General features: G+C 43.0%; 1 protein-coding gene across 1 annotated transcript in view; it reads left to right on the forward strand.

Moving 5' to 3' along the window:
* Window positions 1-3961: 3961 nt before the first annotated feature.
* Window positions 3962-25606, forward strand: part of LOC310765588 (uncharacterized protein) — a 34641-nt gene continuing 12996 nt past the window's right edge. The window contains exons 1-3 of the mRNA XM_083620791.1: window positions 3962-4670; window positions 7077-7175; window positions 10873-10939. Of these exons, the coding sequence (XP_083476917.1) occupies window positions 4656-4670; window positions 7077-7175; window positions 10873-10939 (181 nt within the window). The 5' untranslated portion in view covers window positions 3962-4655. The remainder of the gene's footprint in view (window positions 4671-7076; window positions 7176-10872; window positions 10940-25606) is intronic.

Here is a 25606-nt window from a genome sequence, read left to right on the forward strand (position 1 = left end):
CACATGCCAGTTGAACACACACAAAATGTCCACTGCCTGTACACACTTGCATGTGACATGTAGGCCTGAAGTATCAATAGAACTGTAAAGCTGAACTGTGAAGCAAAATATATTCCATCCATCAGCCATGAAGCTGCTCTGTTGTATGTTCTTGTATGCTCAGTGCTCCCCACAATTTTCTGTGGTGTCAAATGTCACTGGAGCTGGAGCTGACCATTGGCACACGGATTACCAGTGGCTTCTACTCATTATGCCTAGGTGCTACTTCCAGGATCAGAGGCATGAATGTTAGTTGCCAGGGAATAACTGTAGGAGAGGGCTATTGCTCTCATGTTAAGCTTTTGGGCATAACAGGTTGGTCACTGTGGGAAATGGAATGCTGGACTAGAGAGGCCATTGATCTGATCCAGCCAAGCTGTTCACATGTTTCTTAAGTCAGCACCATTACCTGGTGTGCTGCCACTATGCTTCAAAGAAAGATAGGTACCTTGAGAGAGAGTGCTGATGTGGAGTCAGGTGACCCGGAACAACCTACTGTGATTTTATGACCTTCCCACACGCATGCCCTTGTCTGTTTGAACAACTGAGCCTCAAGTTCAACACTGCCTGCAGTCTTAGATTGCTGTCCAGGGCTTCCTGTCTCTCTGCATCCACCTCACCACACCCTTTATTGCTACCTGGTTCCCATGCCCTTCACTTTGGATTGATTCACACATGCATATACATAAGTTGATCTGGTTTATTTTTTTTAAAAAAACGATGATGCTCTAATGCCTGCATATTGCATGGGAAAATCCGTAGTGATGGGCAAACTGTCTTGTTCATTATTATCATCCTAATTGAGAAATAAGCTTCCAAGGAACCTCAGGGTTTCCCAAGTGCGATTTGCAAATCATCGGAGTACCATGATCTCCATTGTGATTTAGGATGAGTGAAATTCCACTCCAATTGCACTATACAACATCAATTTCCTTTACTTTTGGAGCAAGATTAATTTATGCTGCTGTATCTTCCGTTAGCTTTGATAACATACAGAGCAGATGATCCCAAAAGATATTGAACCCGAGGCAATGTCTTTTTAGATTTGTAATAATTACATGCAAAAGTTATTCAAGAGTGTGGCAATTAATGTTGATGAACTTTTATTAAATTCTGTTGTCGATTTGCAGAGATTAGTGGTGACATTTTTAAAGAAATACTTCCAAACTTGCAGTTCTTTGAAATCCCTTTATGCTTTTTCCTGTACTAAATTTTTATCTAGCGGAGAATAACTGGGCTATTGAAAATTTGTTGGATTAAGACTTGACAATAACATTTTCTAAAACTGATGGGAGTCACAGTGTGATGTCATAAACGAGCATACCTATCCAATTCATTCAGATGATGCACTTTTACCATGGAAAATACAAGAAAGAGGGCAATCCTTGTAATGTACAGATCTGCTCAGTCTTTGTCCATGCACAAAAATATGCCTCTCTTTGTCTGTATACTTTGTTCTGTTGGTTTTGTGTCTGCATGCAGCAATGAGCCACTGTGTGGGGGAAGGAAACCTGAACCACGTATTTGGGGAAACTCCTACCAATTCTGTATAAAAAGTTAAAGGTAAAGGACCCCTGGACGGTTAAGTCCAGTCAAAAGTGACTAAGGAGTTGCGGCGCTCATCTCGCTTTCAGGCCAAGGGAGCCGGTGTTTGTCCACAGACAGCTTTCTGGGTTATGTGGCCAGCATGACTAAACCACTTCTGGCACAATGGAACACTGTGATAGAAACCAGAGTACACAGAAACACCGTTTACCTTCCTGCCCCAGCAGTACCTATTTATCTACTTGCATTGGCGTACTTTCGAACTGCTAGGTTGGCAGGAGTTGGGACAGAGCAACGGGAACTCACTCAGTTGTGGGGATTCAAACCGCTGACCTTCTGATCGGCAAGCCCAAGAGGCTCAGTAGTTTAGACCACAGCGCCACCCACCAATTCTGTATAACTCTGGATGTGTAGGGGTGGGCAAGGAAGATCCAGGTACCCTCATGCCTCTGAGCATGTCAGAGTTGACAGTTCTGGGCATTCGCCAGGGAAAAAGAGAAGTGCTATGTGATAATCTCTCTGGTCTGGGACCAATCAGGCTGGGATCCCAAAGTTACTTTAGGTAGGCCAATGAGATTTTTGGCTTCATTGAGCAACATGCACAAACCAATATGCACATTATGGGTATCCAGAAAAATATAATGAACTACACATCATTTCTGCTTCTTTTTGTTTTGGGGTGCAAATAGGGTTGCCATATTTTGAAGAGCAAAAAAGAGGACATATTTGCCGACTTCTACTTTTAACTATGGATCGCTATGATGACTCTACCCATGAAAAAGAGGTTGTGTCCTGGAAAAAGAGGACCTATTATATAAGGCTTGAAAAGGAATCAGGAAGTGCCTTCCCTAGATTGTGGGTGTGCCGCTCTCGTTGTCTCCTTGTCTGCCTAGCTAGATCTGCTTCTCTAAATGTCAAATGATTTCTATGACATATTCATTGGCTAAAACCACAGGAAGGTAGAGCAGGCTGGTTGCCGACAAAATAAATAATGAGAAGAATGCGGGCACTTCTTGCCACACAATTCAGGTTCCACAAGGGCTAGAGATTTACACAAACAGAAGAAAAGATAGAAAGCTGGGAATCCAGGGAATATGCCTCCCTGTGGGTGCCCATCTCTCTCTCTCTCTCTCATACACACAGGGTTACATCACAAACTTTTTTCAGAACTCTCCTTAGGTTGGCCTTCAGGCATAGTGGGCTGCCATTCAAGAAACCCAAATCCAAACCTGACTCAGGCATGCAGAGCTAAGTTGTGAGATTGTTTAGATTCTTGCCTTAATCCACAGGTGCATGGCAAGTTTGTTGAATTAACATTAATTATTTTGTATGTGAACCAAACTTCTGTTTTTATGCTAAAATTTCATTCATTTTTGCCTACCTCCCTGCACCACTGCAGCATTCCCCCTGCCTGAAAAGAAATTATGTTTGGGCTCAAACGGGCAAATTTCAGTAATTGATAGACAGATTTGGAGGTTTGGAGTTCCCTGCTGGGACTTTCTCGCTGTTATCAGTGCTGGAGCAAGAAAGTATTCAAATAGTGGAAGGGCTGAAGAATAACATGAATGAATGAATAGATCACAAATAATTGCTTTGCTTCAAATTGTCCGTGATGGATGCTATGATACTAAGTGAGACTTTAACAGTTTTGATACTTTAGCCAGTTGAAGAAAAATGATGTTTGAAATTCTGACTATGGAACTTAGCCTTTTTAGTTGTCTGTTTAGCTTACATTCAGCAACTCCATTCCCCTCCACCCTCATTCATCTAATCCCCAGGTAACATAAGCTTTAGATGGTGTTATTAGGAGCGCTACAATCGAGCTACTTTTCCTTCCCCCAGTGTTGATGTAGCAGAACTATCCAGACATTTATAACTTCAGATACTGAATCCCATCGAGTTCTCTTTCATATCTCTTTGCTTTCACCCCCTGTGCATTTCTTTTATATTGAATGCATATGAAAATTAGATTGTTTCCCTCCTTCTTCAGCTGTAGCTATATAGGGAAATGTTTAATGTTCATTTCCCCCCCAAATAACATAGCTTTTGTAACATTGCTATTACTATTTAGCTCCAGCTGAGCACTGGTGATGTCCTAAGCATTCCACACAGAACCAGGGGTGGGGAAAACATTCAATTCATTTCACATTTAAAGGCGAACCTACATAATTCACAATTTCTGAAACAATGTGTGAACCGAAATACATTCATCCTTTGAAATCCACATTTTCTCTGAGATTTGCAATGCACAATTGATATGTGCAGAAATGGATATACTAGGATAAAATTTGCATAAAACCCATATATTTATGAAAGCAACGTACAAAAATTTGTTGCATTAGGCAAAATTGCTTTGTTAAAATATGTACATCAGAGAAATGTGGATGAGTTTTCACAAATACTTTTTAAAAAATCCGAGAAGATGTGGAAATGTGGAGAACTGAATTTAAGACTGGAAAAATGAGAAACTGAGAGAAACCGAAATAGACACCCATCCCTACACAGAACATACATGTAATGTGGCAGTGCTTCTCAGACAACTCACAGCTTGTATTTGGCAGAGAAGACTGAGGTAGTTCCAGGACAGGACAAATACATTTTGCAGCCTGAAGTGAAGGACAAACAAGATGGCTGCCCCCCGTTCCATGTACAGAAACCGACTGGACTGTAAACTAATTCTTCAGTGCTTGCATTCACACCTCTGTCATCCAACAGAGGGCTCTGGAGGATGCAGCCCAGAATTTGCCGTCTGAGACAGTCACCACATTATGCTTAATGGTAGGGCCGGGCTGGAGTAGTTCTTACTGAGGTGTTAAACCTTTGCAGGCTTTGTCACTTCAGTCTTAAGCTGAGGGATTACTTGACTGAATGGATTGGTTCCTATTCTTTAGTTCCATGCCAAAGTGTTTATTGGGGGTGGGAATAAAGGTATAAGTGTTCTTGTGAAAGAGCGGTAGACTTGTATCTTCACCAGTGGCACCATATTTCCTTTTCCTCCATTGGGAAGAGTCCAGAGAGGACCCAAAACCAAGGAGAATGCAGACAGAAATTCAAAGACTTGCATCTACCAGATGCCATTAAACAAGGTTTATGGTTACTACTTTATCATCTATAGTGGTACCTCGGGTTACAAACACCTCGGGTTACAAACACTTCGGGTTACAGACTCCACTAACCCGGAAGTAGTTCCTCAGGTTAAGAACTTTACCTCAGGATGAGAACAGAAATCGTGTAGCGGCGGCAGCAGCAGTGGGAGGCCCCATTAGCTAAAGTGGTACCTCAGGTTAAGAACGGTTTCAGGTTAAGAACGGACCTCCGGAACAAATTAAGTTCGTAACCGGAGATACCACTGTATATCTGTCTGTCTGTCTGTCTGTCTGTCTTTCTGTTTATCATTTATTTTTAAAAGACCTTTGACTAAAAGCAATAGGTGCAACTTCATTCATGTACAAAAATAAGCACATTTGATAACTCTGGATAGAGACATTATTTTGTTGCCACCCACCAGCCCTTATGTTGAAAAACCAAGTGGACTTGTGAAGACAAGAAGCAGTAACTGCCAAAGAAGTCAATTCCTTCTCACCCCCCCTAAAATGGACTCTAGGATTGCTATATTTTGAAGAGCAAAAAAGAGGACACATTTGCTGACTACTGCTTTTAACTATGGATCGCTATGACAACTCTCATTTTACATACCGATGCAAAAGAGGATGTGTCCTGGGAAAAGAGGACACATGGCATCCCCAATTAGCCTTCCAAAAAGTTATAACACTGTTTTTGCCAGTAGAGCATCTATAGTTACTATGGTGTCTTAATGAACAATATGGAATTGCAGTCAGTTAACCGGAACTGGCGAGGATTTTTTTTCTCCATCTATGGGACCTTTAAAAATAAATAAATGGCTGCAATGTAAGTAGCGAAGGAGATAGGGTAACTTCTGCTGCCACAACTCTCACAGCTTTTGAACGCTGCTGTGACCTGCCATTCAGGGGTGTGAGAGGCTCAAACAAACTTCCCCCCTCCACACAAGGGTTGTTTTGTGTCTTCCGCTTGTGGGAATGTAAGGCAGAACTCATCATAATAATAGGTGTGCAGCAAAGGTTCATAATAGGCTCATGCTTGTGCCGTTTCTTGCTTTGACTTAAGCCACGCTGAACATTATTCCGAAGTGCTTCCCTCCCTGCTCCCCCCACCTCCACCCCCTGGTATTATTCAGTGGGTAATTATTAGACTTCATGCATAAAATGAATGTGACAGTCCAGACAGATGTATATTGTTGGCTGTGTCTCTCTCCTGCTCCCCCCTCGGAGTGACAGCGGCTGAAATTTGCAATGATTACCATGACAAAGGCCAGCGTTTTCAATGTCCTGGAGGTCACATTCTGACTGTGACATGCCAGCAGCAGCGGTTCATGCAGGCCACAGCCAGCGCACAAGCAGAATTTGCCTTTTTAATGCAGTCTCTCTAGGGTACTTGGTTTCACAATTGCCATTGGTTTTTGCAAGCTGCCAGGGTCTGCGGGGTGGGTTTGTATTGAAAAGGAGCAGACCAGCAGTACTCCTGGCTTCCACTAGGGGCTGCTGTTGAACTTCCGAAGCAAGCACCTTTAAAAATAATAATAATATATATTAAAAAAAAAATAGAAGAACAAACTGACAGATCATTCTGGTGTCGATCAAGCCTTTCTGATGCAATACATGAAATCTTTTGGATGTACCAGTAATAAATACTTCTTTCAGAAATCTTCATACCCTGTATAGCTGTATGTCATACCCCAAGGAAAAGGAATACTAAGATATTACCGGCAGTGACTAATTTTTGCTTGAAAACTATGGCGGGCAGGGAAGTGTGTCAGGGTTATTTCCCCATGAATAAAGTTTATCTTTCCCAAACAAATGAATGCAGGCTTTTAATTAATTTCAAAGTGCCTCCCATGACGTCTTTTTAAAAAGTCTAAGGCACTAATACCGTGACTTAAACTTGCATGATAAAGCCGACAAGCTGTTTTTAAAGGCTTAGCCCATGTTCCGTCTTATCTATAATCTGCACCTTATTGTGTTTACAGGAGAAAAATAACGCCAGTCCTTATTCTTCCCCCCTTCTTTATTTATTTCTTTAAAAGCCTCCCTCAATATGATTTAATCTTGGGTATATATTAAAGATTGCTACCTGGCTTGTGAAGGTGTTTTTGTGTGTGTGACTTTACTGCTACTTACTTATTAAAGGCATGCAATGGCTTTGACTTTTGTGTGTGTGTGCGTGTTTTAAAGTTTGGGCTTTCAAAACGCCACCGTGAAATTAATTATAATGACACTACTGAAGACAGCTTGCACTTTGTAACTGGAAGTGAATAGAAAGTGCCTGTACGCTGGTGAGCAATGTAATACAGTAATATTAAAGATAACTTGACACCAATTATTTTTGACTGCTTCTTCTTCATCTTCTTCCTCCTGCTCCTCCTCTTTTTCTTCCTCCTCTTCTTCTTCCTTCAGTTCTGCATCCAGCGCTTTATAACGTATGAAGAGTGTTTTACAAATCCGAGAGATCTGAGCCCATTGGATAAGGCTAACTGCCAGCAAGGAAAAAACATGGTGCGTATTTCATTCGAATGACTATAGAAAATCAATCTGTAGCAACTCAAAATACCATTTCATTTTATTGAAAATAAAGCCACGCTCATTACCAAGTGTGACTTGGATATGTTTAATACAGAGGTGTTTTTTAAAAGAACAACAAACACGTAATAGTTAATATTATTGCCACAGCTGCTACTAGCAAGCAACACACATGCACACAGAATATCTGAGTAATGGCACTCTACAAACTGTGCGACTTTCCCTTTTCTTAAGCTTTGTTATTTCCTCGGGAGCGGTTGCAAAGAGGTCAGTTAATTGTAAGCTCTGACAATGTTTGGGCTCATGACAAGAGCTATCTCTTAATTGTATACCAGGCTGCTGGAGCACTGCAAAGGCTCTCTTTAAAGAATCTTAATAATGAGAGTGTTAATGGGCTGCAGCATTTAATTTACAGTACTGGCGGGGAACCTCTGGGCCCTGGGCCTCATTAGACTCGGAAGACTCCCAAGGGTGGCTTTTTTTTGGGGGGGGGGGTGAACCACATTCACCTGATGTAAATTTTTACAGGAGCCATTTGTAGTGAAGGGGTTGTTTACCTTCTCAATTTTGGAAACGTATGGAATATGGTCCTTTCTCCCCACCCCGCTGATTTATTGATTGCATCTGCCGGTTGGGAATCCCCTCAAATCTGCTAAATACATAGCGATCTGGGAATTTCACTCTCAAAATACGGAATACCCTTTGAGGAAGAAGTATGTGTATAATTCCTTTGTAGCCACATGGGATTCGTCATTTTGCTTAGGAAGCTGCAGAGTAGGCCCCACTCAGTCAGCATCGATGGTGGCATGATCTAGGTGTGAAGAACAAACCCACTTAGAGGCTGCTGCCTGTCATTTTTCATATCTGTGGCTTCTCAGAACACAGAAGTTCTCCCCTCAGCGCTGGATTTAGGGTGGTGCCAAATTTTGTCCTTGCTGAGGGCACCGTATTACCAAAGTCCACCCCTGCTCCCCTCATAAGAAGTTAAGGAAACATATGGTACCTCAGAAGAGTCTGTGTTCACAGGAAACCCTGGTAGGTGGGTCTAGATGGAAGTCTCTGTCCAAAGCCAAGGTGTAGAGCTGCCTTCAGAGGCTTGCGATCCGAGTGTGATGTGGATGACTAATTATCCTAGGCTCGACCCTGTTCATTCCAGGGAGGCTGAGAGGAATTTACATGCAGTGCCATGCCAAATCCTACCTACATCTGGAATCAATGAAGTTGTGGCCAATTTTAAAACCCCAGAACATTGTCTTGTCCAGTTTGTTGCTAGAAGAGTCTTGCACCCTGGGTAGGGGTCTCTGTGGGTGTAAAATATGGATATGTTCAGCACTTCTTCAGATGTGGGGGACCTGCGGCTCTCCGGATATTGTTGGACTCCACCAGCCCCAACCAGCAGGGCCAAAAGTCAGGGATGATGGGAGCTGGGAATCCAGAAACAGTTCCGGAATCCAGAAGTAGGAATGAAGAGGACTGTTTGTACAGCCCTAAAAAGGTAAAGGTAAAGGACCCCTGACAGTTAAGTCCGGTCGTGAACGACTCTGGGGTTATGGCGCTCATCTCGCTTTACTGGCCAAGGGAGCAGGCGTTTGTCCACAGACAGTTTTTCCGGGTCATGTGGCCAGCATGACTAAGCCGCTTCTGGCGAAACCAGAGCAGCGCACGGAAACGCCGTTTACCTTCCCACCGGAGCAGTACCTATTTATATACTTGCACTTTGACGTGCTTTTGAACTGCTAGGTTGGCAGGAGCAGGGACTGAGCAACAGGAGCTCACCCCGTCGCGGGGATGTGAACTGCTGACCTTCCAATCAGAAAGTCCTAGGCTCAGTGGTTTACACCACAGCGCCACCCGTGTCCCATTTTTAATTTGGATCTGAGTGATGATGTATTCTTTGCTTTGAAATAATTACTCCACTTAGCCTTCCTTTGTGCTTTTTTTTTTAGCACCTCAAACGCTTTAGCCCAAATCTGATGGAGGGCTGGTTTGCACATGTATGCTCATCAACTTGTGCTCCTCATATGTCAATGAGTGACCCCAAATGGGCTAGCCTTTCCCAACATGGCACCTCTGAGGGAAATCTGGAGGTGGTGATGAGAGAAAGGGCCTTCTCCCCATTATGGAATGCACTCCCAAGGGAGGCCCGCCTGACCCAAACCTTGTCATTACTTTGGTGCCAGGAAATCACATTTTGGTTTTCCTGCACATTTGGGTGCTACAAGTGATATTATATTGTTAAATGTGTTCTGCATTCGCTTCTGTGATTTTATCACGATATTTTCTCTTCTTGGTAGTAAATGACTTTGGGATTTTAAAAGTGAGAAGTGAAACATAAATTTTATAATCCTAAAGCAGACTTCGCATTGCAGGGAGAACGGTCAGATCTTCTTGTGGCACCTCAAACCTCAGTGTTTTTGAAGCGGAGTCAGTTTGCAGCTGCAAGTCATGAGCTGTTCAGTAATCAAACCATGTATCACACGTGAAACTGACCATTATAGTAAAGCAATGAAGACATCTAGAAAGCTAGATGCTGCTAGATCAGCAACACTAAGAGGAGAGTCAAGTAACCAGTGTGCAGTTGTCAGGCTCTAAAGAACTTTGCTGCACAATAGACAATTTATCTGAATTCGCAACATTAAATGGGAAGTAAACCCAAGGTTAAGTGTTTGTGCTGACATTGCCATTAAACCTCATTTTGCCTTCAAACAAGAAATCTCTGCTTTTTCATGTGCTTTCATAGGGTTGAACAAACTTTGCAGATTTTTTTTATTTTATTTTAAAAAAACCATTCTGCTCTTGTGCTACTTCTTTTCATGCAATTAGCAGAGCATCAAACTGGAAACTAAACTTTGGCTCGGTTAGAGGGAAGGTTAAATACAGAAAATTGATAACAAAAATAGCGTAAAAGTTTCCTTTTCCAATGATGATCAGCAGGCAACAACTGGAGTTGTTATGATAGATTTTGACGAGGAAAAAAACATGAATTATTTTTAGAACTCATTCGGAGAACAAAATGTTGTGTAACAGCTTCTGCAACAGGGCAGGAGTGCTGCTGCCTGAAGACAGAGGTATGCTGATCCCACACATCATAAACAACATTATAATGGTGTGTGGTTTGTAGGGAAGGAACGAGCTAGGTGGGTAGGGATAAACTGGCAAGGCTGTGGATTTAGGTTTACTTCTCAGTTCCTACTACCTCACTTGTAACTTTGCAATGAAAGATTCAGAAATTGGAGCCAATTACCATAATATGTGGTGGTTTGGTGGGAGCATGTTCAACATCAGACAGTTAAAAGGTTTTATTGCTATTAGGAGGTTGTTAATGCTCTTGATAATGTCTCCGGTTGCTTTGTAATGTCTCTTGTTGAAGTATAGAATTCTTTTTATCTTATTACATTATGCAGAAACTTAAATTCAAAAGATATTTGCAGGAACATTTAAAAGAGTGCATCAATCAGTTTCAAAGAAGGGAAAATGTTCTTAGAATAGCTTATAAAAGGATAACTGTCAGTTTCCTTTTGGATGAACAAAGGAACCAACGTTAAAAAAAGGGAGAGAGCACTTTATTGTAAAAGCACAGTGTGCAATTCAATCAATATTCCATATAAATATAAAGGAGAAGAAAGTTCATAATTATCCAATGACTTAAATGTAATTTATGTAATTCTTGCAGAAACAGCAAGGCAGAAAGGAAGAAATCTTCTTACCAACAGTATTCTTTGCCCTTGATGGAATTGGCAGTAAGCGATAACTTATATCTTTCTAATAATGATTTGAATAAATAACACACAGTTATGATTTGTAATAATATCAGTGACGAATGTAACAGTCTTCGCCAAACTATGACGGAACCCCCCCCCCCATCTTCATCACCATCTCCTTATTCCACCATTAAAACTAACTCTCTCTTTCATTTTCCCAGCTGTTACCTTCTGACAGTGCAAGTGTGTATTTAATCCCTGGAATACGAGGGCCTAAATCCATGACAAAATTAGGGCCAAACCACAATGTGTTGTTGCATTTAATGGGCAGTTGCTCTTTTTTAAATGCAAATAGCATCTGGGGTGGGGTGGCTGAAAACGATTAAAATTGCAGTGGGCACAGAGTGGAATTTTAACCCTTTTCTCCCCCTGCTACAGTCCTCAAGGGGTATATTTGCTTTGGGATAGTGTGGGTGAAGAATCCACATTTGGCTTCCTTTTTTGCACTAGGGCATCAGATCACTAGAATCTGCTCCAGTTGCACAAACCTAAAATTCTGGGACGTGCTGAGATCCCTTCTGCAAAATACTAAAAGTCTGGAGTGCCGACACTGCTTTTTAAAGCCCATCAGCTTCAAAAGAATATATCTGAGCACAGCAAGGGAAGTTGTTTGTGTAAAGAAACCAAGCCCAGAACCCTTTTGGGGTATGGACCTACTTTCCAAGATCTTTAGCTCCCAATCTAGGTGCTTGAATTAAGGTTGTCTGCTTGACTCCAGTCTATGATGGATTGGGAAGCTATCAAAAATCTAGCCTTTGAGAGTACATTGGCAGCAGTCTCTATCCCTCTTCACGAAAGCACTTCCATGTCCACACAATGCAAGGACAACATTTCCATCCAGTGGCTCATGAGGTGCCACTCTAGAAGTCCTGATCCGGAAGTGTGGCATATCAGGGTGAGAGGCTTCTCCTTGAATACCTGCATGTACAAGTAGAATTTGCTGTATTTATTCGACCCTGCAGCAACTCAAATGTATTGCGTGAATAAGGGGAAACTGATGCTCTGAACTGACCCTCAAAACATTATATGATGGGGAAGTTACTGCTGGTGTCAAATTTCTTTTGAGTTACATAGACAGCCAACATAAACACAGTGAAGTGAAGATTTCACACTAGTGTTTGGTGGAATGTGCCCAGAGTATTTTGGGTTTTTTGTTTAAATGCATTCTGCTACAAAATGTTTTGCTACTTTTCTTTAAAAAACACACACATTTGGGGCACATTTCCACCAAGTTATGCACTTTAGAATCCCATGAGTTTCCACGGGAAAGAACAAAGCATGTAGTTTAATTTGCTATAAAAACCAATGGGACTTTAAAAAAAGTCTTTAACTTTGGCAGGATTGTGTTTGGAGGCTGTATGCATGTGTTTTTTTAAAGCCCTGCAAAAGCAAATTATACGTTTTGACATTTCCCCACCAACTTAATTTTGGTGCAGATTTTTACTGCATATCTGTGATTTCTATCTCTTTTTACACTGTAATAATTTCTTTTCCTAAGCCTTGATTTCCATTAAATCTAATAGGATATTTGCTGAAATGAGCATTCAAATATTCACATGTGGATTTTAGACTCTCTCTCTCTCTCTCTCTCTCTCTCTCTCTCTCTCTCTCTCTCTCCCCCCCCCACGCACACTCACACACACCAAAACAAATTCTACACTCCCCTCCCCTTAAGCGCAGGTAGAACATGTAGTTGAAATACCAAGGGATTTCCTTTAAAATGTTTTACTTTTTTTTTGCAAACAATGTCACAAAACGCACCAAGGGCCTGATCCAGCCATATATAAACACTTTAAATGAAAGAGTTAAGCACACACTTAAAGATCTCCCTGTGGGATTTTAATAGGCTTAACCTGGCTGAGGTCTGCCCTCAATCAATGTGTAATTGTGTGTGCACGCGCATTTAAAAAAACAATATTTTTTCCTAACAGGTTTTGCACATTTTAAAAACAAAAACCACTAGTTAATGTTTCTGCTGCAAATAGCATTTCATGTATCATGTCTCTGATGGTTAGCTTTCTTGCAACAAATGCGTTTGTTCGTGTTTAAAGTATAGTTCTCTCATGTTTGTTTTTCTACTTTCCCCAGTAGGATGACCAACAATCCTATGAAATATAATAGAATGCAGGCAGCCCAATCCTATACATGTCTACTCTGAAGTAATTCACACTGAATTCCCTGGCACTTACTCCAGGTGTGTGTAGAATTGCAGCTGCGGTAATTTTACTTAAATATCTTCATTTCACTTTCTCCTCTGCAGCCTGCATGCAGATTTCTGATCTCTGTTGTCTTTAAACACGTACAATTGCCCCACACCCCTCAGAGAATCTTGAAGTGATTTCCTTAAAAAAGAAAAAAAGCTTCATAAGTTATTGATACTCCCCTCCCCCCCAGAAAGCAATAATTCACAGGCCGTAAGTTCATGAATTGTACACATCTGTACAGATTCAGAAAATAAAGGTAGTTACCATAGCAACGGCCACATAGTATGGAACATGCTTGTGAAATTCAGAGCTTCATATTAAGGGCACCCGTCTGTTACATGCCCTCTCCTGCTCACATTACATGAATTTGTGCCTTGCTACAGTGTTTTTCTATGCAGTGTTTTTAGCATTTGTGTGTATCTTTAATTACAGCTTTTCCTCTGCCTTCCTTTGTTCTAAATTACACTCTTATCGCTTGGATTTTGTATTGTGTAATTTTAAAATCAAAAGCATATAATCACAGAGCTTTAATGATGATGAAAGAATGCAGACAGCCCTGGAAAGACCTTGCACTCTTGCAACTGGAATCTGACTGAGCTCCCTCTGTGAAAAGCATCCGTTCCTCTCTGCTCCTCTCATCTGATTGAAAGCTTTCATTCCCAGCTATGTCCTGGCGTCCTGTCCTGCCCTGTACTTCTCGTTGAAAAGGGGCAGGAAAAGCGGCGGGGATAAACAGCTTGGCCGTTCTCAGCAAATGCACATCTCTTGGGGGAACAGATGCCACTGCATAAAGGACTGAGAACTGTTCATTGTTCCTTTCTCGTTAATACTTGTGGCATTTGCTGCATGATGATGATAATAGAATCATGGAATCTTAGAGTTGGAAGGGACCCCAAGGCACATCTAGTCCAACCCCCTGCAATACGGGAATCTCAGCTAAAGCATCCATGACAGAGATGGCCTCTGTTTAAAAACCGCCAAGGAAGGAGAGTCCACCACCTCGCATGGGAGTCTGTTCCACTGCTGAACAGCTCTTACTGTCAGAAAGTTTTTTCGAATGTTTATTCGGAATCTCCTTTCATGCAACTTATAGCCTTTGGTTCGAGTCCTACCCTCCAGAGCAGGAGAAAACAAGCATGCTCCCTCCTCCATGTGACAGCCCTTAAGATATTTGAAGATGGCTATCATATCTAGACAGCATCTTAAAAAGCAGATACATCACCTTGCCAACAAAGGTCCGTATAGTTAAAGCTATGGTTTTCCCAGTAGTGATGTATGGAAGTGTGAGTTGGACCATAAAGAAGGCTGATCACCGAAGAATTGATGCTTTTGAATTATGGTGCTGGAGGAGACTCTTGAGAGTCCCATGGACTGCAAGAAGATCAAACACATCCATTCTTAAGGAAATCAGCCCTGAGTGCTCACTGGAAGGACAGATCGTGAAGCTGAGGCTCCAATACTTTGGCCACCTCATGAGAAGAGAAGACTCCCTGGAAAAGACCCTGATGTTGGGAAAGATTGAGGGCACAAGGAGAAGGGGACGACATTGGACGAGATGGTTGGACAGTGTTCTCGAAGCTACCAGCATGAGTTTGACCGGGCTGCAGGAGGCAGTGGAGGACAGGAGTGCCTGGCATGCTCTGGTCCATGGGGTCACAAAGAGTCAGACATGACTAAACGACTAAACAACAACAATAAATCATATCTCCTCTCAGTCTCCTCTTTTCCAGGCTAAACATACCCAGCTCAAAACTCATAAAGTTTTGTTTCCAAACCCTTGATCATCTTGGCTGCCCTCCTTTGCCCATGTTCCAGCTTGTCAACATCCTTCTTAAATTGTGGTGCCCAGAACTGGACACAGTATTCCAAATGTGGCCTGACTTAGGCAGAATAGAGTGGTGCTATTACTTCCCTTGATCTGGATACTATACTTCTGTTGTTGCAGCCTAGAAAAGCATTAGCTTTTTTGTTGTTGCTGCATTACACTGTTGACTCATGTGATGCTTGTGGTCCACCAAGACCCCTTGATCCTTTTCACTTGTACTGCTAGTAAGCTAGATGTCCCTAACCCTATATTTGTTCATCTAGTTCTTCCAGACTAAGTGCAGAACCTTACATTTGTCCCTACTGAAATACATTTTGTTAGCTTGCACCCAGTTCTCCAATCTGTTAAGGTTATCTTGAATTCTGATTCTGTTTTCTGCAGCATTGGCTACCCCTCTCCGTTTGGTGTCACCTGCAAATTGGATAAGCATCCCCTCAATTCCTTCATCCCAGTGGCGTAGCGTGGGGAGTGCAGGGGGGGCTGGCCGCACCAGGCGCAACATCTGGGGGTTAGGGTTAGGGGGCGCAAATCGACGTGTTAGGGGGCGCAAATTACTTGCCTTGCCCCGGGTGCTGACAACCCACGCTACGCCACTGCTTCATCCAAGTCATTTATAAAGAGGTTGAACAACAACGGGCCCAGGACAGAACCCTGTGGCACCCCATTTCCCCCCAGGATGACGAGGAACCATTAATGAGTGCTCTTTGGGTTTGGTCAGTCAACCAGCCACAATCCACCTACCTCATTCAACTCACATTTTACCAGCTTCCTCGCAAGAGTATAATAGGTTACTTTGTCGAAAGCCGTACTGAAATCAAGATACACTATGTCCACAGCATTTCCCTGATCCACCAAGTTTGTAACTCCATCAAAAAAATAAGTTAGATTGGTCTGGCATGACTTATTTTTGAGAAACCCATGCTGGGTCTTAGTAATCATGCATGCTTTTCTAAATGCTTACAAACCAACTGTTGAATTATCTGTTCTAGGACATTCCCTGGCATCGATGTCAAGCTCACCAGTCGGTAGTTATCTGGGTCTTCCTTTTTCCCATTTTTGGAGAGGGGGACAATATTTGCCTGCCTCTAGTCTGTAGAGACCTCACCTGTTCTCCAAAAATTCTCAAAGATAACAGACAAAGGCACTGAAATTACACCAGCAAGCTCCTTTAGTACCCTTGGATATTGCTCATCAGGCTTTGGAGATTTGAATTCATTTAAAGTAGCTGGGTGTTCCCTTACTACCTCTTTTCCTATCTTGGGCTGCAGATCCCTCCTTACATTAATTAATATCTTATCAGGTTGGGTATCGCTTTCTTTTTGGGTGAAGACAGAGGAAAAGTAGGTGTTGAGTAGTCCCGCCTTTTCTCTGTCACCCAAGAGCATTTCTCCATGTTCACCATACAGAGGACCTACCGCTTGCTTGTTCTTCTTCTTACTTCGAACATAGCTGAAGAAACCCCATTCATTATTGTTCATTGGTTCTAGTTAATTTCCTCCCAGATCCGGTTATGCCACTAGCCTTGAGGGAAAGGAGCACAAGTCTCCCATATATTTAACCATTTTATAAAAGAGGGAATTTCCAGCAGGTTCTGTTTGCCATGGAATCCATGCTGGCTGAGTCTCTGCCATTGTTTGCTAGTAAAGTTAACATTCTCCATCTAAAGATTCCTACCGCCTGAAGTTGAGGTGTTAACTCTAAAGATTAGTCCTAAAAGGCACTTGGAGCCTGTCAGAGATTAAAAAGGTCAAAGAAGGAGTTCTAGAAAATAATGAAGTGTTTACATGGAGTCTCCTAGTTTTACATGCAGCAGGGTGACACAGAAAGCAGGAAATGCTTGTAATTGACCTACAGAAAAGACTCTCCTGTTCCCTCTGACCTGTAACATCATCTTTTTTCATAGCTCCTCTCACCTCTAAATTAATATCTGCCACAATAGACTGATCCTCTCATATGGCTTTCTCTCGTTTTGTATTTTGCTAAACCAATCTCCCTGCCCCATGATGAACTTAAAAGCCAAGGCCAGATTTTGTGTGACAATACCCTACCCTACAACATTTCCCTGATGAAAATAGGGACGTCCTATTCCATAATAATAATAATAGTCATTTTATTTTTCATATCCCACCCATCTTACTGGGTTCCCCAGCCACTGTAGTGGCTCCCAACATATATAAAAACACAATAAGACATTAAAAAACCTTCCCTATACGGGGCTGCCTTCAGATGTCATCTATAGGTTGTATAGTTACTTATCTCCTTGGCTCAGAGGTTTCATAACTCCATACCCTCCAACAGTCCTCCAATGAAAATAGGGATATCCTAAGGAAAAGCGGGACATTCTGGGATCAAATCAGAAACCAGAATGGCTTCTGTAAATCCAGGACTGTCCTTGAAAATAGGGACACTTGGAGGGTCTGCAATACAGGCTTCAATGCTGAGAGGGGCCTATATTGTTGTGCCTCAGAGAGCTGTAGGGAAAATCTTTGAGTTCAACGGCATAATTTCTAGAAATGGAGAGCAGATGGCAATCCCCAAGTCTATCTGGAAATGTCATCTGTCTCCAGTTGTCGGCAGTGCATATAAATAGCGCTTTTTTTGCAATTTTGCCCCAAAACCTCAACAACTTTGGATTTTTTTTTTATATAAATTTTTATTAATTTTCCAACATATATTAAAACACAATACAAATGACAATACATAAACAAACAAACATAAAAACACGTATAATTTCATAACCTCTTTTCCTTAAACCTTGTTTCAACGACTTCCCCATACCTCCCTTTTCTGCATCCCTATTTTAAACCTTTCCAACAACCCCTAATTTCAATTACTTATAATTCACTTTCTTTAATCCTTTTTCTCTTACCCAATTATTTATCGCTGCAATTCTGTTTTACATTACCCATGACATTTTAGCACTCATTAATTTTACAACAGTTCTTAAGATAAACTTTAAATTTCTTCCAATCTTCTTCCACCGTCTCTTTTCCTTGATCGCGGATTCTGCCAGTCATCTCGGCCAGTCCCATATAGTCTATCACCTTCGTCTGCCACTCTTCCAGCGTGGGTAGTTCTTGTGTCTTCCAATACTTTGCTAAAAGAACTCTTGCTGCTGTTGTAGCATACATAAAGAACAACTTTGGATTTTATGTCAGTGGGTAGAATGGGACAATATAGCTTAGATGCGTCTCTGACCAAACCTTATACTCCACTTAGGAATAGGGACGTTGGTGGTGGGGATTTTCATTCTGCTTCCAATAAAACCTATATTATTTGTCTCACTATCCATGGAGGATGAAATCAATACCATTAACTTCAATGCATTTCAATAAAAGGGAAGCATCTAAAGCCAGGCAGAAAATTCAGTAACAACTATTTCGGTAATGTTTGTGGATTAAAAAAGAAGAAGAAGCATGATTTCAACTACTGCTCATATTCACTTACGTAATTTCTATTCCTGGCCCTGAAAACACATGCAAATTATGGCAATTTCTGCTCCCATTTCCAGAATTCCCTGGCACCCTTAGTTAATAATGGGTGCATCAGCCAATTTTTGATCTGTGTTGCTTTCACGGTGTTGTTCCACAAGTCTATCCTCCCCCTTTTCCAAATTAAACTGCATTTTTATTTTTATTTTTATTTTATTTTTAAAAAATTCACATTTCAGCATGCATTTTAAACATCTTTTCTCTCAAAACACGCAGCCCTTGAAAAAACAATAATCAGTATTTCAAATAACCAACTAAACAAAACTCTGAGATTGCCAACTGCTTCCAGATGTGGCAAAAGAGATAGTGACTCAAAAGCATGTTGTCTGTGAATAAATTTAAATGTAGAAAATTTCAGAAAGATTGGCAACTTTCCGAAATCCGAAGAAATAATTTTGCTGTCCTTCCGTAAAACAATCAGAACAGTGTTCAAGAAAATATAAAGAAGTCAGGTCCATTAATTTCAATGCGCCTGAGTAAAGCTTAGTTGACTACCACCCATGTGCATGCTGAGCATTTCCTGGCTCCCAAACCAATATAGTGGAACCTCTACTTATGGACGGAATCAGTTCTGGAGGTCCGTCTGTAAGTCGATACGGGTTTGCTGGTAGAAGCGCCATTGTGCGCAGGCGCATTTGGCGGCTGCACACTTATGCGCGTGTGCAGACGGCGTCAGCCGTTTCTGCGCAAGGACAAATGGCAGAAACCGCTTCTGTGTGTGCACGAATCGTGGCAAACCCAGTATTTACTTCTGGGTTTGCCGCGGTCGCAACTTGGATCGGGCCCAAGTAGAGGCGGTCGTAAGTAGAGGTTCTACTGTAGATCTAGAAAATCAGTTTTTTCCAAGAGTGCCTGGTTCTGGTCTGCAACCACCAGCTCAAGAACCTTGCCCAAGAAGCTGCAATTAGCAACTTAGATTTTCCAAATCCAGGGAATTTCTTGAGGAGGTTTTTGTTTTATTTTAACCATTGCCTCCTTCAAGCAGACAGGGACCCCCCGCTCCGGCAAAGGAGGCATTAATCACCTCTCTGGCCTCGAGCCTTACTAACTGAAACTCATCCAACATAACAGATTCTTTTTCAGAGACCACTGGAATCAAGAGTATGAGTGGCCTTTGGGGCTTTGAATCAGACTCTTCCTTATATACTGGTTTTGACAGTGCTATAAGAAAATCAGAGAGGGAAAAAGGAGACTACGAAGAGAAGTATGTGTAGAAGAGAACATGGAATTGGCAGGAGATGAATAGTAAGGAAGCCCATTGCTGTGTTGGATGGTCTCAGCAGCAGAGAAACTGGGCGATCATTTATTTTCTTTTCAAAACTCCTGAGGAATATATAGGACCTGAAATTGCAGGGAGATTATTGCCCATACAAATGAGATTCTCATCTGAGGTATCGTAGGAGTGGGTGGGTGGCGGGGGGGGGGAACCACCCTTAACAATCGTACTTCTCAACCTTTTTTGTTGTTGTTGTTGGGGCGCTTTGATAGCATTAGCAAAAATTTTAAGAGCTCCTCATTTTCAGCTTCTATTCACATCCAGCACATACTGGATTTTTAAAATGTAATTTGAACAAAAAAAAGAGAAGTGTTGCTAAGCAACAGCCTCATTCAAGTTGGTATCTCAGTCAGAATTTGGGGGCCATCTTGAGGAACTTCTCTCTCTCTATATATATATATAAAAGTTGGGGAGGAGGAAAGGATTGCAGTTCATCAAAATGGGGCATTTGCAAAAAGCGGAATAGTTCAGATGAGCCAGAGGCAGTTCATGTGGTATTTGATCCAGGCTTGATTTAAATATCAGGTTCGATGTGTAAATTCAGCACGGCTCAAGGGTTGTTTTTCTTGAAGTGATGGTGTTACACAGAATGGATGGTGTCCTTTTTGTTCTTTACAAAGAAATCTGGAGAATTTCTGTAGCAAAGTGTGTACGCTGAATTTCCTTCAAAGTGCAATAGCTCTGTGGCGAAATTGAAGTGTTACTCAGCAACAACTAGCAAGTATGGAACGTTTAAACAGGTGTAGCTCTTATCTGAAGTTTCAGGTAGGGTTGCCATATTTCCCGGACATAGCCGGAATACTGTGGTTGGTAGCAGTGTCTGGGCAGAAATTGGCCCAAACGTCTAGGGAAATCCGGATGAATGGTTTTGCCGATTTTTCATTAAAATAGCTCAAAAACATCATTTTGTAATGGGATTTTGCACAATAAAAAAAGCTTTGGGCAAAACTAAACAACTTTGCCAATATGGCAACCCTATTTAAGGGATGATCATCGACTGGGATGGTGGAAATCTCAAAACCTGCTCTTTTGTTAAACTTTCTTCCCTAAAATAGTACTACCTTTTAGGGAGCCCTCCCCAGAAAAAGAAAAACATGGTCAAAGGAAAATTATAACTACCAAATTGTAGGTGGTTTATTTTTTATTTTAGGAAGTATATGAGTATGCTTAGTTGTATAGGAGAAAGGGGGAAGTTATGTGTGTAAAAGAGAGAAAGTACAGTGGTACCTCGGGTTACATATGCTTCGGGTTACATACGCTTCAGGTTACACACTCCGCTAAGCCAGAAATAGTGCTTCAGGTTAAGAACTTTGCTTCAGGATAAGACCAGAAATCGGGCTCTGGCAGTGTGGCGGCAGCAGGCGGCCCCATTAGCTAAAGTGGTGCTTCAGGTTAAGAACAGTTTCAGGTTAAGAATGGACCTCCGGAACGAATTAAGTACTTAACCCGAGATACCACTGTAATTCGTTTCATAATAAAAGTGGCTGATTTAATGTTACATTAAATTTTACAAAGTATATAGTGATTTCCTTTTTACTCAGTGAACTATCAAGGATCTTATGCCTTCCCTCAGAAGCTTCTGGGAATGTTGTGGGCATTGTTGGAGTAGCAAACTCTTGCTTAAAATTGGCTAATGTATAAAAATACATTTATAGATGAGATTTTTTTGGTTTCTTAACCACTAAGCAACCTGTTTGGACACACATACGTGCACACTGTTATTGAAGGAGTCCAAAGCATGTCATTCCACGCTGTCATCCCCATAGTTGAAGAATAGCAGCAGGGAGCCTGGGGAACAATACATCAGAAACACAATATGAAATGTTATCTGTGATATGAAATGTCACAGAGAAAACATGAAGGTTAGGCCTTTGTGCCCAAGCTATGTTGTGACTTCGAGTAATTTTCAACTTCATTTAAGCCCCGTTGCTCTTTCCAGCAATGGTCACCGCCTGTGCTTGATCAAAGATGTGGAGAAAATAATCCAGTGCTTAATTGGTTGGACAGCCCCCTCCCCCCTCTCTTTTTTAGGCATTTCCTGCAGAATAGCCTGGTGCTTCTCAAGAACAGAACCCAGAACAGAATAGTACAAGTGTAATAGGCTAGGGGGGAATGACCCTTGTACACAACAGTGTTGTTTCCTGGGAAGAAATGTCAAGAGGACCATAAGGCGAGGCTTCCTTTTGCATGCCATCTCCACCCTCATCTGGTGCACCTAGCAGGAAGGTCTGTCTCCAAAGGTTCCTATGCTCCTCCTTGGCTTCTGCTGTCTGACTGAAATCTGGGGAAAAGGCAATAGTTTCTACCAGGCTGGACAGTTCTTATTTCATTTTTTCGGCTAATACTCAGCTTGCATCATTCCGCACACTTTTCCTTATGCAAATCAGAGAAGAGCTGAGCCCAAAAGACTTGCTTCTTTTGTGATTTCCCTCTCTCAGTTTCTTCCTTTCCTACTGTGTTCATTTCACATTGGCCTGGCAATGAAATTCTGCAAAGCCACTCCCGAATTTAGGAGGGGGGGGTGTTGCGGGCTCATGACCCCGCCCACACCAGGGATTCCCTTTTATTATTCATCTCCTGCAGCCTCAGCCAATCGGCTGGCAGCAGGGGCGGGCCGACCTAGGGGCACTTAAGGTCAGGGCAGCCCTTGGCTCGCCCCTTTTCCTCCTTAGGCATTGGCCGGGGTATTGTTATGCAAATGAGATCGGGGGGGAGGAACGCCATCACCTCCCCCACTTCTTGAAGGGTAGTTCGTTAAAGGACTCCGAGGGGCGTCGCCTCGTCCGAAACCTACGGAGGCTAGGGCCTAAAGCGCGCTCCCGAGCGGTAACCCCTCGGGGAGCGCCTAGGGATGTGCATCTCGGGGGCTCCCCCTGCTGGTGTTTAACCCTTCCCGGTTAGAACCGGATAGTCTGTTAGGGCCAATGCCTAAGCCAATACCGCTCTTTCCTGTAATCAATAAAGTTGTGGCCATTTTTCGCCCATTAACCTAAATTCTGGTGTCCTGTGTCTTTATTTACTCCATCTGTGGGAGGGGGAGGGAATAGCCACGCAAAGCCACTCCCGAATTTAGGAGGGGGGGGGTGTTGCGGGCTCATGACCCCGCCCACACCAGGGATTCCCTTTTATTATTCATCTCCTGCAGCCTCAGCCAATCGGCTGGCAGCAGGGGCGGGCCGACCTAGGGGCACTTAAGGTCAGGGCAGCCCTTGGCTCGCCCCTTTTCCTCCTTCGCAGCAGCTGTGTTTTCCCACCCACCCGCCCTTTAGGTTTAGCATTCAGACTTTGCTATGGGCTTTGGCTGGTCGCCGCAAGGGGCCTGGTAGGAGTTTTTCCATTTGGCTAATTGGCTGGAATTTTGAAGCCACTTGGTTTTTTCGCCTACCTCGTAGCAAACGTCACAACTTCTTGGTCTTGGCGGTTAGGCATTGGCCGGGGTATTGTTATGCAAATGAGATCGGGGGGGAGGAACGCCATCACCTCCCCCACTTCTTGAAGGGTAGTTCGTTAAAGGACTCCGAGGGGCGTCGCCTCGTCCGAAACCTACGGAGGCTAGGGCCTAAAGCGCGCTCCCGAGCGGTAACCCCTCGGGGAGCGCCTAGGGATGTGCATCTCGGGGGCTCCCCCTGCTGGTGTTTAACCCTTCCCGGTTAGAACCGGATAGTCTGTTAGGGCCAATGCCTAAGCCAATACCGCTCTTTCCTGTAATCAATAAAGTTGTGGCCATTTTTCGCCCATTAACCTAAATTCTGGTGTCCTGTGTCTTTATTTACTCCATCTGTGGGAGGGGGAGGGAATAGCCACGCAACTACTTCAGGCATCGGTACATAGTAACACCATGTTTATATCAGATTACCTTTTGGGCTGTGTAGAATGATTATCACATTGCTGTGTTTACAAAATTTATAGTCATCCATGAGGAAGCTCTTGATTCTGGGCAGCAATGATTGCTCCCAGTGGTGACTCTAGTTTTTGGGGAGGTGTTGGATAGCGTTTGGAGGGGATAGCATTGTCAGGCAAGGAATGTTCATAGTGAGGAATTAATTATCTATTGTTAAAAGTACACCTATCCATCAGTTCTGCGTCTCTCAACTACTCCTAGGTGTGCACCGGATGAGTGTCAGGGACCAGTTGGATGAAGAGGAGTGGTGGGAGCCTGCCTCTCAAGAGCCCCCCGGGAAAGGCTCTAAAGGTGACATCTTAGAGCCTGGAGCCTGGTGTTGGGACACTGAGGAGCAGTCAGCAGAAGGGATGAGCTGGGAGCTGATAGAAGCAGGAGACTTGGGCGATCGGGGGTGGGGGGTGTCAGGAGAAGGAGGGCCTTGGAAACTGAGAGTCACAGCATACGCACTGTCTCAGTTGTACTGACTCTGCTCTTCCTCTGACCACCCACCCCAGGAGGTTCCTGCACATTGCTGAGCAATGTGCCAGACAGGCCCAGAGGAGGAGCTCACTTCTCGATGCAGCCTTCCAGAATAAGAGGCTAAAGGGGAGGGACATGCATAGAGCTTAGTTTCAACAACACCTTCGTTGAGTTAGGGTGAACCAGGGACATTGCTGTATTGTTGTTTTTCTGCTAATAAAAAAGAAGGCATTCTGTGCCTTCTGTGTGTGTGCCTACCCTGTGGATGATCTGGTTTGTTGGCAGCTCCTTGACAATGAGGCAGTTGCAGCATCAGTGAGGCCCTGCCTCCAACTTCATCTTATGTATCTCCCCCACCCGAGCTGTGTGGAAGCAGCTGAAGACTCCACCTACCTGTAGCCTGTTTCTGCTCCTCTCTCTTCAATCCTCTCCTGGACCTGGGAGACAGTGGAGCAGGAGAGATGGGGACAGGTGGTGGCGGGGAAGCCATTGACTCTACACTAGCCTGGCCTACCTTCTCCTTCTCCTGCACCTGTTCTTCACTCTCCAATCTTGCAGCTTCTCCTGCTTGTAACTCTCATCTCCTGGCTGTTGCAGGCTCCCCCAGGTCACTGATCCTTTCTTCCAAGACCCCCCCTTCTCATCTCCTCCCTCCCATGTTCTGTGCTGTCCCTGAACCTGCTATGGAGGGTCAGGGGAATCCCAGAACAGATTTAGGGGCCTCATAGAAGAGGGGGGAGAAGGGGAGAGCATTCCATTGTGCACAGAGAGATCCTTGAGTCCAAAGAATGGTCTCATCAGTGCTAGGTGGAATTCAACCCTTAGAAAATTTTAGAAAGGCTTCGCGGTTAATGTAATTTCATAACTTTTGAGGAATGCTGGTTTAGAGTGTGCTCTTTCTTTTTAATGTTAGTATCGCTAAGCCAAGCTATAGCACAGTAAAGGAAACCTGCCCTCTTTCTGGCAGCCTCTGGCCATTGAAAGCACAACTTTAATGAAGCTCAGATAGTTTGATACAAGGGATCCAATTTTATTGCCCTCTCGCTCAAGAACTCTCACCGAACTCAGCCTCTTTCAAACAATAACACATTACAGCACATTATAGGCTGCACAATGCATTACATAAATACAAACAAAATTGCAACTCACGCCATAAAACTGTCACCGAGGCCCCCCTCTTTCCTTCTTTCTCCTCCCCCCCCCTTTGGCTAACTAACAGGTATTCATTGGGTTGGGAAGATTTATAAAAACGGGTAATCACATTCAACAGAGAGGCAGCCTTGAAAGAAAAGTTAATCTTTGCAATACAGTGGTTAAAAAAGAAAGAAAGGAAAAAGTGACCAGACCTCGCAGATGCTTAGAAAGAAACTAATTAAAATTCTGCAGCGTCTCTGCTTTGTAATGGGGGTGGTGCGGGGATAGGGGGAAAGAGAGTAACATCCTTGTGTGGTTTGGCTTGCCAATTCATTTGCTGAAACAATTATACA

This window comes from Podarcis filfolensis (genome assembly GCF_964270895.1).
Source record: "Podarcis filfolensis genome assembly, chromosome: 6".
In the NCBI taxonomy this organism is placed as follows: domain Eukaryota; kingdom Metazoa; phylum Chordata; class Lepidosauria; order Squamata; family Lacertidae; genus Podarcis; species Podarcis filfolensis.